At 37.7% G+C, this 19,255-nt stretch overlaps 1 protein-coding gene across 4 annotated transcripts in view; it reads left to right on the top strand.

Annotated features, from left to right (window-relative positions):
* LOC117412729 (transcription factor COE1-like) overlaps positions 1-18,708 on the top strand; it is a 137,230-nt gene extending 118,522 nt beyond the window's left edge. For 2 of the 4 annotated variants that reach the window (XM_058996883.1, XM_058996882.1), the window contains exons 12-17: positions 11,927-11,992; positions 12,387-12,555; positions 13,847-14,026; positions 15,262-15,456; positions 16,094-16,162; positions 18,513-18,708. In XM_058996883.1, the coding sequence (XP_058852866.1) occupies positions 11,927-11,992; positions 12,387-12,555; positions 13,847-14,026; positions 15,262-15,456; positions 16,094-16,161 (678 nt within the window). In that variant the 3' untranslated portion in view covers position 16,162; positions 18,513-18,708. The remainder of the gene's footprint in view (positions 1-11,926; positions 11,993-12,386; positions 12,556-13,846; positions 14,027-15,261; positions 15,457-16,093; positions 16,163-18,512) is intronic. The other 2 variants (XM_058996885.1, XM_058996884.1) reach the window with 1 other exon arrangement.
* Positions 18,709-19,255: the final 547 nt, after the last annotated feature.

The raw sequence follows: 19,255 nt of genomic DNA, 5'->3' as shown, positions 1-19,255 counted from the left end.
GTCTGACCTTCTAATTTAACTCACCCTGCCTGACTAACACATTTCTATTCATTCCTTATGTATCATGTGTATTATACTATAGCATGGGTGACCTTTAGCTGGTTGGCTCACAACCTGAAAGAAGTGGAGTAACCCTTTGTTTTACGGGTGATACAGGTTTTTCTTATTTTTTGCATGTGCTTTTTTTTTCCTTAATTACATAGATGTGTTTTTAATGGGAACCTGGATGTGTGCTCCTGTTTATTTTTATTTGTATATAGCAATACCCATATGGACCATATAGTCCATATGATTCCCTACAGAATACCAGTTGTTGCCATGTTACTGCACTGCATTGCCTTATCAATCTGCTGAGAGCTACCAGTCTATCTGGAAAATAGAGAAGTGTAAATCATATCAGAAATGACAGCTGGATTCTTGTAGATGACTATAATTATTTAACAGCATCTTCAACTGCAGCTTGTTTCTTCATTGGCTGTTATTTAATGTTAATACTGTTTAAATGTTTTATTTAGTTATGACAGCATACGATAATAAAAAATATGATAAAATATGGTAGGATTACTTATGTGTGTACAAGCACGTGGTTCCTAGGAGTGACAAAAACATACCACCATAAATTTGCACCAAAATTGCAGATGAAGGAGGTTTTCAATCAGATTGACAATTCAGTATTTTTGCCTGGTTCTGAGCAGACAGCTATGTGTAAAATAGTTAGGGGTTAAGTGTTAAGTGGTTAAAAGCAGGATCCTGTGAAGTACATCCAGCTGATCATATGCAATGTCTCTGCTGGTGGCATGTCTTAAAGACAGCTTCCCCAAGCCATTACCAACCCCTGCAGTTCATCTCATGGAAGTGTTTTTCTGAGAGGTTCTAAGGACTTTGATGCAATTTTCAGACATCACCTAATCAATACAATGAAAGTAGTTTCTGTGGCTAAAACTATTACCCTGGGAAACTGATCATTCAAGCCACTTCAACTGACCCTAGTGATAGAAATGAAAGGGCACGGTTGTAAATATTTCACAAATAGAATGTGACACATTATGCGTAACTGAATAACTCAATAATAATTTTAACCAAATGCAAGCAAGATTCTTTGCACATATAAACCAGTTATAACCAGTTACTGCATTAGGGTAATTACTGTATACTCTATTGTAACACAGTGTAATTAAGTAAATTAAGTACTTAATATTTTTCACATAAGTATACATATATATATATATATATATATATATATATATATATATATATATATATATATATATATATTAGGTAAGAATAAACTAGACAAGAATAGAATAGTCTAGTGTTCCCTCTCTCTCTCTCTCTCTCTCTCTCTCTCTCTCTCTCTCTCTCTCTCTCTCTCTCTCTCTCTCTCTCTCTCTCTCTCTCTCTCTCTCTCTCTCTCTCTCTCTTTCCCTCTCTTTCCCTCTCTCTCCAAAAAAATCTTCATGTCCTGAAAAGTTGTTGCCAGGGGGAAGCATTTGTTAATGAACAATAGGGAGTATAAGCTCATCATTCTTTCAGTTCGTCCTGCCACACAGAAACCGAACGGTTCCCTCGCCCTGCATTCCTCGCCATATGGCTCCCCAGTACTGTATTCCTGGGCTCCATCTGAGGCCGCATAACATGACCTGTATTCATGTTCCCCACCAGATGAGCAGCCTGTTCCAATGCAACATCATTAGAAATCATCGCTGGCTGACTGTTGTTATGGCAACACATCGCTAGTCACCAATCATGACCTTTTTAATGTCTGGGTGAAATACTCTACATTAAATAATAAATAACACAATATAAACGCTTTCTACGTATTTATAGATTTGTTCAGCTCAGGCGTTTGTAATCATTGCTACGCGGTATGGCAACACATCTTTTTGGATAAGATGTCATCAAAGATTCATATCATAAATGGTTATTGACAAACAGTCAGATTTATAACACATGCGTTATGAAGTAATAATCTAATTATCATCAGTCATTGCTAGTTACAATTAAACCACTAGGCAACCAAAATAGTATGTCTGGTGTATTATATGTTGTTTAAAAGTTAGTTCCTGTATTAATATTTGTTAGGATTGTTGAGATTTGTTTTTAAAATCAATAGGTGGGTGGAAAATAAAAGTGTCAGGCATTAGGTTGAATGTTTTATACAATAACTTCACTGTCTGTATTATAGAATTGCACGAATTGATTTAAGTATCATTTTCCAGCTGGTGCCATGTGGGAAAGCAAGCCATATGACAGCCATTTTTGAGATGTGAGCAGAGCTAAGTGTCAGTGTCCATGAAATATCAACGAGTTGTGTTTCAATGGCTTAATCTGAAGAGAATGTGATAGGGTTTCAGTTCATTAGTTCACATTAGCCTCATGCTGAAAATTGAAATTTACAACAACGAGAACACTCTGCGACAGGGGGCCGAGGCTGCTTTTGTAATTGGAACAGTGAGGGCTCGGCAAACAAGCATGGAGTCAATTAACCATTTAACTGCATACTGTACTGTGCCATACCAGACAATTAACCATTTAACTGCATACTGTACTGTGCCATACCAGACAATTAACCATTTAACTGCATACTGTACTGTGCCATACCAGACAATTAACCATTTAACTGCATACTGTACTGTGCCATACCAGACAATTACTGAACGCCACTGACAGTGAGCCAATCAGCAGCACCTTTCCTTACAGGAGAAACATGTGGAAGATATACACATGCAATGAAAACCGTAATCACAAGCATATGTTGGACCGCAGCTGGTTTTGTTTTTTGTTCGGTTCAGGGAATAAGTTTAATTGAAAAATGTCTTAGCTCATGATGGTGATTCAGGATGCTGTATCTTGATGCTGTCACTCAGAGTAAAGCATGCTTGATTATATCAAGCTGTGAAGTAGATGTGATGCTAGTTGTTATCATTTAAATTGAAGTTGTCATGCTTTTTCTACTAAGTTCTTGAAACGGCCTTCGGTTATACAAACATATTTAATGGGAAAACCAGGGCTGAGTCTACTCCTTCTCATAAACAGCACTACTCTGAATAATATCAAGGAGTAATCGCTATTGGAATTGATGAGTAATGATGTAGGGTTTGGCTGCTGTCTCAATAAAGGGGCCAAGCTGCTGATTTCCACTGAGGATACTTATAAATGTGCTTATTTTAACATGACCTGCACATTGGAGCTCTCGTGTTTAAAACAACATACTGTAGAAAAGTAGCTGACAGGAAGAATCAATTTCGTGTCTCTCTCAATATTTTAGAAGCCAAGTTTCTTGAAATCTGAACTGCAAACTGCGGTCGTGGCTCTTCAGCAGTGACTGCCAATACAGGTACCACATTGAAATCCTTTCCCATTGCAGAAACTGAAAACGAAGAGCAGATATCTCAATGAATATCCAATCTTTTAACAAATAAACATCTATGACAAAATATATATGGGAGAATCTGCCTCCTTCATCGGCTAACTTCCAACCCCCAGTTGTACAAGCTGTAAACATTGCAGGAATCTGTGTGTTTCTCCGTGGCGTTAATTGGAATGAGGGAAAGGATGTTTTAGCTTTGCACTGTCTTGAAGGGGTTAAGTGAAGACTAGTGAAACTCTCCTCACAGCAGGAAGGAACTTGGCTCCACTTTGAGAGCAGGCCAGGTGATCCATCATAGTAAAGTCAGCTGTCCAGGACGGCGTTCTCTGAGGTCAGCCGATCAAACGTGCAGCTCCTACCACTTTATTATTGCTTACGGAACAGTAATTGAGTCACACAAAAAAAACACACACGCACCCCCCTCTTAAGGTAAGCCAAGACCAATTTCTGCTCAATAAAAATGCTAAACCAAATCTTCCCTTTTAATAACTCCAGAGTTTGTTTATTAGCAGATGTTCCAGAAACCCGCTGTTCTTTGGTGATATTAGCTGTGTCTCAGGCACAGCTCTCCTCTCTTGTTCATTTCTGCAGTATTGATTTCTTTTTTATTGAGGTAATAACAGTTTGTTGAAGGCACTTCTTTCTACTGCTGAAGTCAGTCATAGACAGGTGAAGGGGGAGAGGGGTGTGTGGGGTGGATTTGAGGTTTAAACCTATCCTTTGCTTTCATTAGAGAGCAATATTTTGTAAAAGTATTCTAGTTCGAGGTGGCTTCTGTTTTTAAATTTGCATGTGAAGAGATTATTTTAAAGCAGAATTTTCTAATTGTTCAGTGAGCATTCACTGAAGACTGCCGATTGCCTTACAGTAGCTTGATCTGCTTGGCCCTGATTCAGGTTAGGCAGTTTCAATCTGTGGCCTTTTCGTCAGTGATTTTATGAAAAAAAATTCCTAGCGTTTCAAAGCCACCTGGTCCAAAAAAAAAAAAAAAACACATAAAAAAAAGGTAGTGCCCTAGATTTCTCATCCTAGATTAAGCACCAGTGCATGAGAGCGAAATCATCATGAATTAGGCTTTGGAAAAGGGACTCAGATTCACAACCTGGAATAAGGAAGGGACTGAGACTAATGAGAAGAGCACAGGACTCACTGTTGTTTAATAAAGTCGGCAGTTTCTGGTAGGTAGTGCAGACAGGCAGGCAGGCCCAGGGATATTGACTTGCAGAGAGTAACCTTTGAGTCACAGGGATGATTTATGAATTATGCAGGGAGAGAACATTAGTGAAAAAGCGCTCAGACTGATTGTTATGATCGCCAGTGTGTTCGGTTTGTGTGTGAGGCTGCTTGTTTAGTAATGAGAGGTTTCACTGATAAATGGCTGGGTCACTCGCGTGACTTTATCAGATGTGTTCCTTCTTCACCGGGAGTCTTTCATCTCTGACTGGATTTACAAGCCGTACAAAAATCCAGTGCTTTGAGAGCCTCCCCAAGCTCTCCTGTATCAAACCATGTAACCTAATTACTCTCAGGAATACCATTATTTATAACGCTGAATTGACACTCCCATACCCGCTGTCAAAGCGATTATGTTTTGGAATATTATATGAAAAATCCTTCAGTAAATGTCTGGAATAATTGTTTATTATTATTATTATTATTATTACTCTTTTTGGTTCTGAAACATTCAAATTGAAATGATTGTGTTTTGTGATTGACTAACATGCAGGTGAAATGTTGGTGAACCTAGAATCTAAAACCGTGTATCCTGATTGAAGGATAAGAGCTATGTTTACAATTTAAAGTCAAGATAAACAATCCCTATACAGAAACTGTGACTCCAGCTGAACGTAGTGAGAGGTATTTGACATCATGGCCAATATTGTTAAGATTTTGAAGGAATTCTGAAAAAGAATTATTATTCTATGATGGGTATCTATAAAGGCTGATACATCTTGCACCCTATAAGGAATTCTGTTCACAGAATAAATGCAATATTCTTATTTGGGTGCCACTTGTCCCTTATGTCCAAGCTTACTTACCTTCTCAAAATCCCATGCACTTTGAAGTCAGGTCTACCTGTGCTTGTGGGTGTCCCACTGTGCCCTTCAGTAGCTCCTAGGGGAGCCACTGATGTCAAGAGATCACCTTGAAAAATTCATCCAGGCTTGGCAGATTCACGCCTGGCTAGTTCCAAACCTGGGTCTGTCCTGCTTGAATACTAAATGGAAAAGAAGTCACTTGCATTACTGTTAACATAATTAAATCATTTGCTCAAGGTCTTGTGAAGGTGTACAGTAAAGAGGTACCTAGATAAAAAAAAAAAACCATGAAGCAAAATCCAACAAAGAAATCCAGCTCCAGACAGGATTCCGTGAGTTGTTGAGGGAAACATATGCACATAATGGCATTGCAATATGGCTTTATTAGGCCTGAACATATGCCATGGTTAGGGTGGATAGAAAGAGTTTTGCTAGCAGTTTGTCTGTGTTCATTTTTCCAAATAACTGATAGAATGATCTGTACTGAATACAAGACACACCTGTAAAATAAGATACAGTATAACAAAAATAAATATGACTTCACACCTTTTAAACTGGACAGCTGTCATTGAGGAAACGGCAGCTCTCCAGAGTGTTGCTCACACTGAAAAATAAATAACAAGATTGTCTCAGTTGGTATGTTTGAATGATGTCATTTTCATAATAGCTTTAATGATGTCATTCGTGGTTCACCATATGCTACCCTGACACCTGACCTTTGGAGGCTGGGAAGTAGGAATCAGTAATCGGAATGCTGATCAGTGTGCCAGTCACGTGCATGCACAAGGCCATTGTTCTATGCAGGTTGGGAGGAAGCATGTTTTAAAACTGTATTAGTAGCATTTCTCCTTTAAACCAGGGAATAAGAAACCTTTTCCTATATACACTGTATAGAACCGGTTTTGTTATTTTGATTTGATATCTTCATAGCAGTTTAAATGGGTTAATCCAATGGTCAATTTAGTGCTGAAACTTCAGAACCTCCAGTTATCTTATGTGTTAAACGGATACATCTCAATATATTGCAGCTCAGTTTATATTTTTTAATGTTTGGCTGAGTAGTGGAAATGTTACAAGAATATCAGTATATCAACAGGAGAGGAAACCCAAGAAAGAGATGACTGGCTTCAGAAATGTGTCTAAAGAAACATGATGCACAACCCATCTTGCTCTCAGGATTTCCAAAGGTGAAAGCATTATAAACTGAGCAGGTGCCCAGAGACAGAACAGACTAGAACAGTGTAGACAGATTATACACAGGCTTCCCCTGATAAAGGGATATCTGTAGAGCACTGTTTAAGAAGATGTTGATTACACAGATCAGGATACATAAGAAATAGCACACAGATGTGCAGATACAGGATACAGGAAATGTCCAAGCCATTTTATAAATATGCACATTCAAATATAAATACCCAGTTTTCACTGATTGACAGACACAGTAAATTGGTCACTATACTACACTGATTATTAAGTCATAGATTTTAAAAAATGGAAATAGCTTGTATAGGACGTTCAGATCCTGTTCTTCAGTCAAGGAGATATGAATCAGCACTTTCTCAAGGGAGGGTTAGGCCTGGTTATGTTAACATGCACAGAAAAAGAGTGAACAAGAATTAGGTCAATTAAATGTGTGATCTAAACTGTTTAAAGCAAACATAACTGTTAGTTATGTGGTCTAATATTTTGTGTAAGACAAAGCAGTAAGAAGGCGGCAAAAAAAACGCACGTGTGTTTAATTTCCATCAGCCAAGAACCATACCCATGTACCCTTTATAAACCTGCCCTGCTGTGGTGAAGATACGTTCTCTTTGCTAATGAAATCAGAGCCCAGGAATAGATGGAGTCCATGGGTCAGGGTGGCAGCCCAGGAAATATGACATCATCATTTTTGTCTTCCTGTAAGATGAATGATTCTGACCCCTCTTGTATTACAGCTCTAATAGAACATTAGGGCATGATAAAATTGCAAATGAACAAGCAAGGAGATAAATTTGTCAGGGTTTTACTAGCTTGGCTTCCTTATAAATGTGTCTCGTGTGTTGCCTTCACATCCAGATGTGACCTAAATGTTATATTTTTCAGTATCTCCTTCACTAATGAAGGTATATCTTATTTCCAGGCATCATAATTTATACAGTAATATAAATGGGTCTCAGAAATAACCAGGCCTCAAAATATCATGACTTGAAGACTGCAAAGATTTGAAAAAGAAGTGCTGTTTGAATAGAGAAATATCAGTGGTGTTTTAGCCTTCCCCGTTTAATCAGGTCTATATGAGCTTATGGCGCGGTAGCGTCACAGCCCAGATGGTATTGGCAGGAACACAGACTCAGACACAGAAAGCTGCAAGTTAAAATGTGCTAATGTGCTCTTTAATCCAAATAAACAAAAATAACACGGTACAAACACGAACAAAAACACCCTTGACAAAACAAAAGGCACAAAGGCCAAAACAAAAGGGTTTACAAAAACTCACGCAGTGTAAGCAAACAGACACCACAACACGAACACACAACTCGGGCCTTCACCTCCATCACCAGCATTAATCCTACTAACTCTCCCCTAACACCCGTGAGCGCCTATTTTATACACCTGGAGCCTAATTAATCATTTAATCATGTATTCAATTGTCAGCTCCAGCTACATTCCCACGTGTTTTGACAGGGAGAAATTTACCCCCCTTCCTGCCAACTCAATATTCCCCACACAAACACACACTGGCAGGGCTTCCACTCTGCCACACTGCCACAGAGCTCTCTACAGTTAAAGCCTTGTTAGGCCATAGGCAAGGTAGACCTCTGGGTGTCTCTAGTGCCTGCAGAGATTCATCACAATGGATACTGCCTTGTTTAGGACAGGGAGAGACATGTTTTAAATGAACAATTTGTCAGTGCACTGTAGCTTTTATCTGCTCAGCATATTTTGTTACAATTTAGAAGAAGATATCTCTGTACTATAGGAAAACAAGGAAATAAGTGCTGTAAAACATGATTTAATTTGCTTTTACTAAAATGTTTATTATTATTATTATTATTATTATTATTATTATTATTATTATTATTATTATTATTATTATTATTATTATTTTATTATTATTATTAAAAAATAAAGTTAATTAAACAAGTCAAAGGGGACTGAAGTAGTCATATACACACCCTCAACTCTGATCAAAATGGTAGCACAGGTGCCTTGGAATCCACTGTATATGCTGTAATCCTGGTATTAACAGGATTGCTCATAGGGCTTGGGAAATAAGTGCAATAGTGGCACTATTTTCAAAGACGGTAACATGCATCTCCATTGATCTTATGTAGAATAAGGAACATCTGTGTTCAAATCCACACCTGAAAATGTACAGGGCAGCTAGTGTTGGCCTCATAGTTATATTAGACTGTACTGTCTATCTTATCCATCATTTGCCTGATAGTGAATGTAGTTTGAGCAGTACAGTGGGTGTGTGGAGGCAGTGTGGTAACGTTGATAAACGTGGAATTATAGATAAAGAATTTTTTTTTTTTTTATGTATGTGTATTATTATTTATTTTAATACCATTAAGTTAGTGTGTGTGTTGCTCTCTAAACAAACATTTCTCAATCAAACCATACCATTGAATATTCTATACCTTTGTTGTTTATTAGAAATTCAAATACATCAAATGGATTGCCTATGTTATTATACAAAAATAAATCAATAAAAGAAAAATAAACATGTTTGAGTGATGGAGGTTCAGGCTCAGGGCTACAGTTGTGCGTGGAAGTCACATTTGCCTCAGTAATTTATCTCTGATGGGTACATATACCATAATCTACAGATACATTCAGAAAATGTTAAGATACCACCAAGTCAGAAGTGTTCTGTGCACATACTGAAAACCATTTCCTCTCCTGCAATTCCTGTATCACTAAATGAAACACTTAAAGTTGAAAATGAAGTTGGTGCTATTCCGAATAGCTGATTTTTCCCCTCAAACCGCGAGTAATGAGAGGTTAACGCAGTGGCACCAGTCCCATTATTGAGTGAATTTAGCACCTTGGACAGCGCAGTAAAATCTTTATTGCTTTCCTGACCCTCTTGTCATGTTCTGTCTGTGTGTTCAGTGGGTCTCGGGGCTGATTGAAAGGCAATATGTTCGCTGCTGAACACACACGCACGCTCCAGGGCTTGTTCACAGCGAGGGTTACAGCAGGGAGGTGAGAGCAATTTTCTGGTTGTCGCACTGCAAGCACACTTCCAGGCCCCAGTGCATTAACTTTTAAAAAGGACTTTATAGGTTCAGTGTGTCTGCTTATAAAAAAATTTAAAAAAGAATCACTACGGCTGTATTTTAACTCATTTCCCCCTCCTGTTTTTTGTTCAAGCGCTTATATATATATATACTGTATATATATATATATATATACTGTATATATATTGCCCGGTACATGTTAAACAGCTGTGCAATTTCCTCTTCATTTGAAACACACCACTGGAATCACAGTACATTGTAATTGTATTTTATGTATTTGCAGTATGTATGTAGGTGTGTACTGTATGTATGTTCTGGTATTTATTCATGCAAGTAGATGTATTTGATTGATGCACTGTATGTGTTTCTGTATTTATTTTAATACAATAAAAATGTATACTGTAGCTATAGAGTTACAGATGCACCCAGCGTTGCCACTGATTTCATAGCAGTCTCTGTTAGGAGTATCTAACAGTGAAATAAAGGAAAAGTGCAGCGATAGCATTGGGTGTTAGTTGAAGAGCCTCATTCATTATTAAAAGAGTCTGCCCTTTTGAGGTGCTCCTAGCCCTTCTCACAGCTTCTTTTAATATCTCGCTCCGGGATCAAATCATACATCCACAATCTCTGTAAACCCACTATAAAGAGAAGAATGACATTTTATTGCTTAGTGTATTAACATAACAGAATGTGAATCCTAAGACAGAACAGCCTTCAGCCGCCTCACCAATGCACCTTATCAAGTAAACACAGTATGTGGTAGCCTAGTAAATGCTCTAGTTAAATCGCAAGTCTGAAAATATACCTACAGTAATTGTGCTTACACGAGACTGATTCTGAAAAGTTTACTGATTACTGATAAACTGTATAATAGTATAGGTATACATGTATTGTTTTATTTATTCTGTCCAGAATCTTGTCTTATATGAATAAAAAATCATATGTGATAGTCCGAAACGTCCTGATATAATAGATTTTTGTATCAAATATTCACATTTTTGTGTAACTACATTATGTTTTTCTTTTGGATTTTGTTCCTTTTGGTACACATCCATTTTCCTTTTTCAGTGATATATACATATATTGTACCAGTGGTATATTGTTTTTCATATGGTTTGTTACTTCTTGGACACAGCAACAGAAAAAGATGTTATAGCCATTATAAAGTTTGACCAAGCCGATTATTGAAATCCAATACATAGAAATGAGTATTCGCTTGGGCTTTAAATACATATAAATGCAAAGTTGCAATTGTTTATGCTTTTAATACAGTGTATGACCTTCTGTGAAACCATTTAATAGCCTGTTAGAAGACACAGCTAATAAACTAACTAAACATTTTGTATGAGGTCAGATGCACACATTTGTGAACTTTGGGAATGCATACATTTATGCAAATCCGTCTGAAGTATGATAACTGCTTTATATTCTATAGCAATGATCTTATGATTGGAAAAATGCTAATACTGAATCTAAAAGCTTGTCATTTGAAAATATGTTTTAAAAAAAAGAGTTATTTATGAAGAGATTATGATGACAGCAAAATGGTTGTGATTATATCCTGATTTTCCCATTGAAATGGAAAATAACTGCTGAAGTTCTTCATTGTAATACAATTAATATGTAGTAAGTGTATGAATAGCTGTAAGCACTTTGGGGAAGTAACTTTACAGGTTTTGTTGTGCTGTTGTATTAGTTCATTCTCTGATAAATTTAAGTGAGCTTAAAAGGCTGCTTGAAATGAATTTCAACTATTTTTATTATTCACTTCATCTATGAACACTGTTAACTCTTCAGGATAAAACCCAAATGCGACAGATAGTAAGTGGGTTCTAGGGTTGACAGTACACAGTTACCGCCTACAGGACAGAACTTACTTACACTATACTGTCCTCAATTAGTCTAAAAGCTCTGCTTAACTTTTTTTCAACAAAATATATACAGCTAATTGAGGAGTCTGGAAAAAGGATTTCCTTCCTGCATTTTCCTTTGCTTGGGTCTGGCAGAATGGTCATTCATTTCTAATAACAAGAACTGGGTATGGAGGCAGAGGCTATGCATGAAGACTCCAAGCGAGCGACTTAACCACTATACAAAGTAGTCCGGTTTGTTTGCACAAGCAGTTGTAGCCTTTTTAATCTCTTCTACAGGGGTCAGAATCCGAAACGGCAGTGCATCACACAAGACTGCTTGTTACACACAGAACCTTATTTCTAAAAGCCATCGTGTGAATCAGCAATGCTTCCAGAGACAGAGGCTTTACTCATTATGTGCTCTTCTTTCTACAGGAGGTTATACTGAAACGATCTGCAGATTTAGTCGAAGCTCTGTATGGCATGCCACATAACAACCAGGTAAGGTTTTTTTTTTTTAAATTGTAATTTATCAAACGTTTTAAATTCTGGATTATTATATGAAATGAACACATGTTCTTTCTGGACCAATAATGGCTGAAATGCAAGTCCTAAATTATTTTGGCATTTGAAGTAGATGTGGTATAGTATAGCTTGCTTTCTGCTTCAATATTAAAGTACTTCATAGTCATTTGAATAAAAAAAAAAATACTCTTATAGAAAAAGGTCCTAACAAGCCAGGTGTGCACGACCCTGCTTAGATGCCACCAGCAAGCTGAACTGCCAAATTCACACTGCCTCTTTGTTGTTTTAAAAACTAAAACCGCTTCATGGAATGCACGTCTAATGCCTGGGAGAAACCCCTCAACACTTGCTCGTATTTTATTCGGCGCAGGAAATCATCCTGAAGCGGGCAGCAGACATTGCAGAAGCCCTCTACAATGTCCCTCGGAACCACAACCAGCTCCCAGCGCTCAGCAACACGTCTGTGCACGCAGGAATGATGGGAGTGAATTCCTTCAGCGGCCAGCTAGCCGTCAACGTGTCAGAGTCTACCAACCAGGGTAAGGGAAACGAGCAGCACATCACATCTTCAATGATCTATCAAAAGTGTCCAGGCTACCGCCTAACCTCCCGGATTAGCATAAAGGCAGCTCTATTGGTCATAAAAAGCATAACATAGTAAGCAAAATGGTATTCTTAGGCACAAGCAGGAAATATCCCAGCAGGCATTCCTTTTGTTATCTTTTGACGCAGAACTGTAGCTTTCTATCTAAACCTATTATTTATTTCCCACCGTATGTTTGAAGCATTTCAAACTTTTACAACACAGGGTTTGGTCCCCTTTAAATTGCAATAAAGCAGCCTCTTTTTTTAGAGTAGTAACAATAGAGCAATAGAGTGATTATTTTAATAGATTTCAGATTTGTTTTTTTTCTTTGAATGCCATATGGTAAATTGGCCCTGTGCTAATTTTTGTAGTTGACAGCATAAGCGATTTGTAACACACAATCATAACACCATTCTTTTCATCCAGGCATCTTCATGTAATAACATTGACACTTTTTATGCTATATATAAACATTGGCAGACTTAGATGCAAGCCAAGAGTTTTGTTAGTGTTGCAGAGCATTCATGGAAACCCAACCCCCTTTACCCCTTCAGGGTAACTGAACCCTGAATTAAAAGTTATCTTGGCACAGAGAGTAACCACACTAGAAGGTCACTACTGAGTTCTGCTGCCATTTAAACTGGTTATATTGGCATCATTTTGTAATATGTATATATTATGCAATCTTTTTTTTTTTTTTGTACGTGTTTAATTTTAAAATAACCCAATGTATCGGTCTGGGCTGGAGTCTCTGAATGATTGCATATCATAAATTCAGCCTCCCCACCTCACAGTTCTTCCTGAAAATGTATTAATAACTGAAGTTCCAGCATTCACCCCATGGGTCTTATAGTAAAAATCACATTGATGTCAGCAATAAGTGAGTGTGTTTCTTGCCTGATTCTTGTCATTGACTTTCTGTCTGTCTCCTCATCCTCTTCTTCATTGTTATATTTCTCTGTTCCAAGACTCAAGAACTCCCGCTGCCAAGATGGAAGGGCAACACTCTGTCCTTTTTACCAGGGCCCTGTGACTGTTAGATTAGTGACATTTTGATCGAAGCAGCTGCATTACAACCCCTGGACTGGCTTATGGTTCTCTCTAGCGTTGCAGTTATATAAAGTACTATCATAACTATAATTAGACATGAATAAACTGCAACTACTTGTGTTGTTACCATATAATTACAAAAAGACAAATGCATTCCATTGATTGTGTGCTGAACTGTAACATGTCTTCCTCAGGTTTCACTCGGAACACGAGCAGTGTGTCGCCTCACGGGTATGTGCCAAGCCCCACACCTCAGCAGACGAACTATAACTCAGTGACAACAAGTATGAATGGATACGGCAACACTGGTATGTCAAACCTGGGAGGATCGCCAAGCTTTCTCAATGGATCAGCTGCCAACTCACCCTATGCCAGTGAGTTCCGCCATTTTACCTTTCTTCACTTTCTAAGATTGCTCAAGGGGCAAACTGCAATCGAGGACCTAGATAAAATACAAAAAGTATAGTGTGGCAGCTTTTATAGGTCAATATGCTGTGTTGTATTTGCAGGACATGGTGTTTTTCCTCAGATGCTTGTGTGTATTTAAACCTGTATGGCACATGTACGGAAAAACAAGTGTTAAATTCAGATTCTTAGTTTTTATTTCTAGTTTTGTAACATTTTTGTATTCCTTTGAGAACAAAAGCGAGACACAGCTTAAGTATAAGCATAGCGCATTTGTCCTATTGTGTGAGCCTTTCGGTTTCCAGCTGAAAGAGGTCTCCTCTCTTTAAAAAAACAAAAACATTGCATATCCCCTGTATCAAATTAAAAGCATTGTTCTAATACCCGTCAGTAATGCCTGACCACTCACATCACACGCTGTTTCAATCCCAGCCTCTAAATTAAAGACTCTTAATTAAATCAATAAACTAATTGCAGGAGTAGCAATTCAATTTCAGCACTTTGATTCCACAATGTTAACAAGTACTTTAAGAGGCTGACTGACTCCACACAGACACTTTCAATCAAACTGGCCAAGCTTTATAGTTCCAATTTTCATTAATTGATTAGTTAGGCCTTCATAAATGGATTATGACATTATTACACATCTTGTGCTAAAATAGAGTGCTAGCAAATCTAAACGTAGAATAATAACAACAATAAAGAAAGGAGACAAAATCAGAGGGCACTTGATATATTGCCACAGTAATTGTAAAATCATTCAAGGAGAAAATGCTCTGAGAGTATTAAAAGTGGTGGGGGAGTCCAATGAATGTTGATTTCTCGTGGCGTATAGTGCATCGTATATCACTGCAGGGCATGAATATTAGCTGTCTTGAAGAAGTAGCAATAAAGCAATGCCCTCAGCCCTGAGAAAAGCAATCTTTGGGTTAACACTAAGCAATATTTGATTATAAATACCGTACCCTCTTATTCATATTTACAGCTTTACAACTTCTACTGTACAGCAGTAAGACATTTGTCACCTGATCAAGAAAATAAATACATACATAAATAAAAAAAACCTGGAAACTGAAAAGTAGACTAACACGACACAACCAGTATATTCGTTACTGAAGAGAAACACTCTCCTCCAGGTGACGAGACATATTCCAGCCGGCTCTCTGCTTTAAAGTTGTGGGTTGTTTTTTCGTCTTCTCTAAAGTTGTGCCATCCAGTCCTACCATGGCCTCCTCAACCAGCCTGCCCTCCAACTGCAGTAGCTCCTCCGGGATCTTCTCATTCTCACCCGCCAACATGGTGTCTGCCGTGAAACAGAAGAGCGCCTTCGCCCCAGTGGTGAGACCGCAGACCTCGCCGCCACCCACGTGCAGCAGTGCCAACGGCAACAGCCTGCAAGGTGAGACACGACACCGAGGAGCAGAGAACCTCACCTGCTGTACCACCCTGTTACCCAAACTGAAAAACAACTACTGCTTAGGCACTACACTGAGGACTATATATTTAGAACACTATCAGGGCGCTACTATATAACTGTAATAAAAGGTACTTTTATATTGCATTGTATTACAGAACCACATGGTAACTGCAATTATATCAAATAAAAACCCGCAGTTAAACTGTCTACAAACTGCAACGCTTTGACTCAGTGTAATGCAGTTTCATTGCAGTTAAGCTACAGTTGTTTTTCAAGTAGGGGCAGATACTATAGATCCAAATGCCATACCTTCCAATATATAGCTCACTTAAAGATACTGGGCCATATTCAGTAAACTGTAAGAAGGTAAAGGTCATAGACGGTGTGTAAAACATTTTACAATGTTGTTTTTCCTATTGTTATGCATCCTTTAATCCTTTAATGATAAAACAAATATGCTCAAGAGAAACTGACTCCCCAAAATAGACCAAAAGATTCTTATGTTTTATTGAAGCAAGCCCATCATGTGCAGTTCCTAACCCACCCTGCTGTAGGTAAATAACACCATGTTCTTTCTTCTCTTTTCTCCTCTTCTCTCTTCTCTCTCTCCCCCTGTCAGATCAGTCTTTTGTGGACTCTAGCAAGTACTCCACTGCAGGCTCACTTCAGGGCCTGGCCTTCTCCTGAAGTATGTTATTTCCCTTCCTTTCTCCTTTATCGTGATATTTCTGTGTTCCTGTGCAGTAGCAACACATTTGAAGTACATGCAGAGAATCCCCATTCACAGTGATAAGAGCCTGTCACTATAGACTTTACTATTGCAGGAAATGTGAAAAATAATGGGGGAAATTCAAGGCTGTCAGTGTTGTAGAGGAGGAAGGACTGGGTTTGTTTTGGAATCATGCAGCATATCAATCTGATACCTGCAGGGAACTTTTAATTCCACTAAGACAATGCTCTTCTAAAAATGGCAAGGGAAGGAAAAAAATCAATCAGAGTCCAATAAGTTTTATGAAATCTCTTGTGTCTTGTCGCTACTTGGAGAACAGTTTGTAATTAACTGGACGGCTTCATGGAGTATTTAGTTGTTAACAGGTGTTGAAAATCCTGTTTTTGGTCAAACTGGCGGCATTCTACTTCAGTAAACAAATGCTGGCCTCTGTCAATAGAATGGAAATGGAACTATGGCTTGGCTTTTCCATATTCCACTATTAAGTTGTGTTGAAAATGGTCCCTCATTTAGCTTATATGCTGCAGTGCTTGGACATGCAGTATGAAAACACAGTGGGGAATTTAAGATTACAAGGATGCTATGAAACAGCTGTAATTTAAGTTGTTTTTACCATCAATACTTTAATGAATTATATTAGGTCATGCCTTGTCATTACAGCACAATGGAAAATTAGTCCCCATAGGTTTAGTGCTTGCTGATTTGTAATTGACACATATAAACTGTCATTGTCATAGTTCTTGTTTAAGACTGTTGTTTTGTAACTGGAAGACTTTGCTCCACAGAACATTGTCCTTAATTAACATGTTATGCAGGTCTCATGTTAGAAAACCCTAAAACCCAAGAGGCAACTGAAGTTCACAGTCCAACATATGCCTAGAAAATCCTGTATCCTGTATCTATTAAAAAATTCTGTATCCGAGCTTGGAAATCCAGTAAAAAGGCTGCCAATGTATGCAATAAGAAGTACAGTGAATCACTGATTGTGTCTTCCAGACAAATGTTAGTAATACGATCTGCATGAGAACAAGGCTGAATGGAAATACTTGTCAATTACATCATAGACAGGAAGGATACTCATCGAGCCCTGTGTTACTAGCAATTACATTAAAATAAATGAATTGTTGATATAATGTGTGCCTGGTGTAGGACTGCTAACCATATGTTTAGCATCATTTGTATATATGTGATATATACACTGTAAGCTGAAAGGGACTCCCACTTCATCATTCAATTATTTTTGTTTTCCTTAGGTCTGAAATAAATAAGTTAGCGACATATAGTCTCCCCATACATATAAATATTTTATACAGGTAAAACCTAAATAAAATCTCCTGAAATGTGTGCATATTAGCCTAACCCTTCTGGTTAAAATGTTCAGCTATTTTAATTATGAATACGACACATACAGGAGGGCAGTTGCCTTCACAAACTCTATTACTTGTCGTTCACAAAATTCCTCACTGTATCGCAATGGCTAACACTTTAAATGAAGGCACAGCTGGGGGTCCTATATATTCCATTGAAATAACCACAGCTAGACTGGTATTCAGTTGGAATCTCTTATAGCAGAAGTTGACTCCAGTGCCAGAGGTGTAGCTTTCGCTTGCATAATCAAACATGATGCCTGCAGATACACAGGGAGGAGAAGACCTGTTTTCTGGTTGGCAGCACTTTATCTGGCTTGCAACAGCAAGTGTAGTTTTAAAAGATGTTGTGCTGTTTGCCACAAAAGAAACAGATGAAAGAGAAGGAGGAGGTTCATAGCTCAAAGATTTGAAACAACAACAGCGAAATGCACATGGAGTCCAGTAAAGTAGCTGGTGTTCCTCTCATATTGCACTGAGGTTATTATTTTGTGGGTTTACTGTATTTTCCCATATACAGTATGTTATAGCTCTACAGATGGACTTCATGTGGTATTTTATTTTAACATAACTATAAGTGTGAACTTATAAAAGTGTGCTATAGTAAAGCATAGCATAATGAAAGCATGGTGAAGCATAGGTAAGCATTGTAAAGCCCATGGAAAACTATGGGAAAAGCATGGGAAAAGTGCAAAAATACTGTGCAAATTTACTGGGGTAGATTTTTATCAGGGTATACTCTAAAGTGTTTAAAGTACACACATGTATGCATATGTAAATGTGTAAGCTTGCAGTTGGTTTTCTTGAAATGTGGTTTAATCAAGCCAATAAAGAAACGACAACTAAAAACTGTACATTATCCTGTTTCTTCAGTTAAACTCACTTTCATATGGATTACCACTATAATAACGCTATTGTCTCCTTGTTTCTCTTTTAAACAGCTATACCTGGAATGATTGTTCCTCCAATGTAGAAGATGAAGCAACGAAGGGGATAGAAAACAACTTTGAAGACGATTACTTTTTTTTATCTCCAGAAGGAGGTTGACCACAGGTCCCAGCAAGGAGCAGAACTTATAACTCAGGCCTTTTTAAAAAGGAATCACATAAAAAAAAAAAAAATGAAAAAAAAATATTACAGCAGCTTTTAAATCGCTAAAACTTGTGAACACCGCTGAGGCACGGAACAGGCAAAGTGTTGTTTGAATATTGTAAGAAATATTTATTCTTTTGTTGTGGAAAATATCTGCTTTTCCAATTTGTTTTTCATTTCAGCGAACAATCATATGCCTTTTATAAATTGTAATATACACAAGGGACACTATATCAGAGTTTTGTGTTTTTATTTATAATGTTTACAAAACTGCGTGTGTGAAGAAGGCAACTGATTAGTTACGATAGAAGGAAAGGGTAGCGAAAGAATTAGCATAGGGTAGAAAACTTAGGGCCTCGAAATCAATTTTATTTATTGAAAAGTAAGGGTCAGCTGTAACAATTTTCCCAGCCAGAGGTGACTGGTAAACGCTGTTAAATAAATACCATGTTTGCCATTTGCATTAACCTGTTTGAAAATATCACCTTAAAAGGGATATATTTGTGTCTACTGATAGCTCTCCAGTAGTTTTAAGACAGAATCTAGCATAAATGGAAAACTCATTTTAAAGAATATTTTCCTTTGAGAAAAC

Source organism: Acipenser ruthenus, chromosome 23, assembly GCF_902713425.1.
Source record: "Acipenser ruthenus chromosome 23, fAciRut3.2 maternal haplotype, whole genome shotgun sequence".
Classification (NCBI taxonomy): Eukaryota; Metazoa; Chordata; class Actinopteri; order Acipenseriformes; family Acipenseridae; genus Acipenser; species Acipenser ruthenus.
This window is presented reverse-complemented; position numbering and strand designations above follow the sequence as displayed.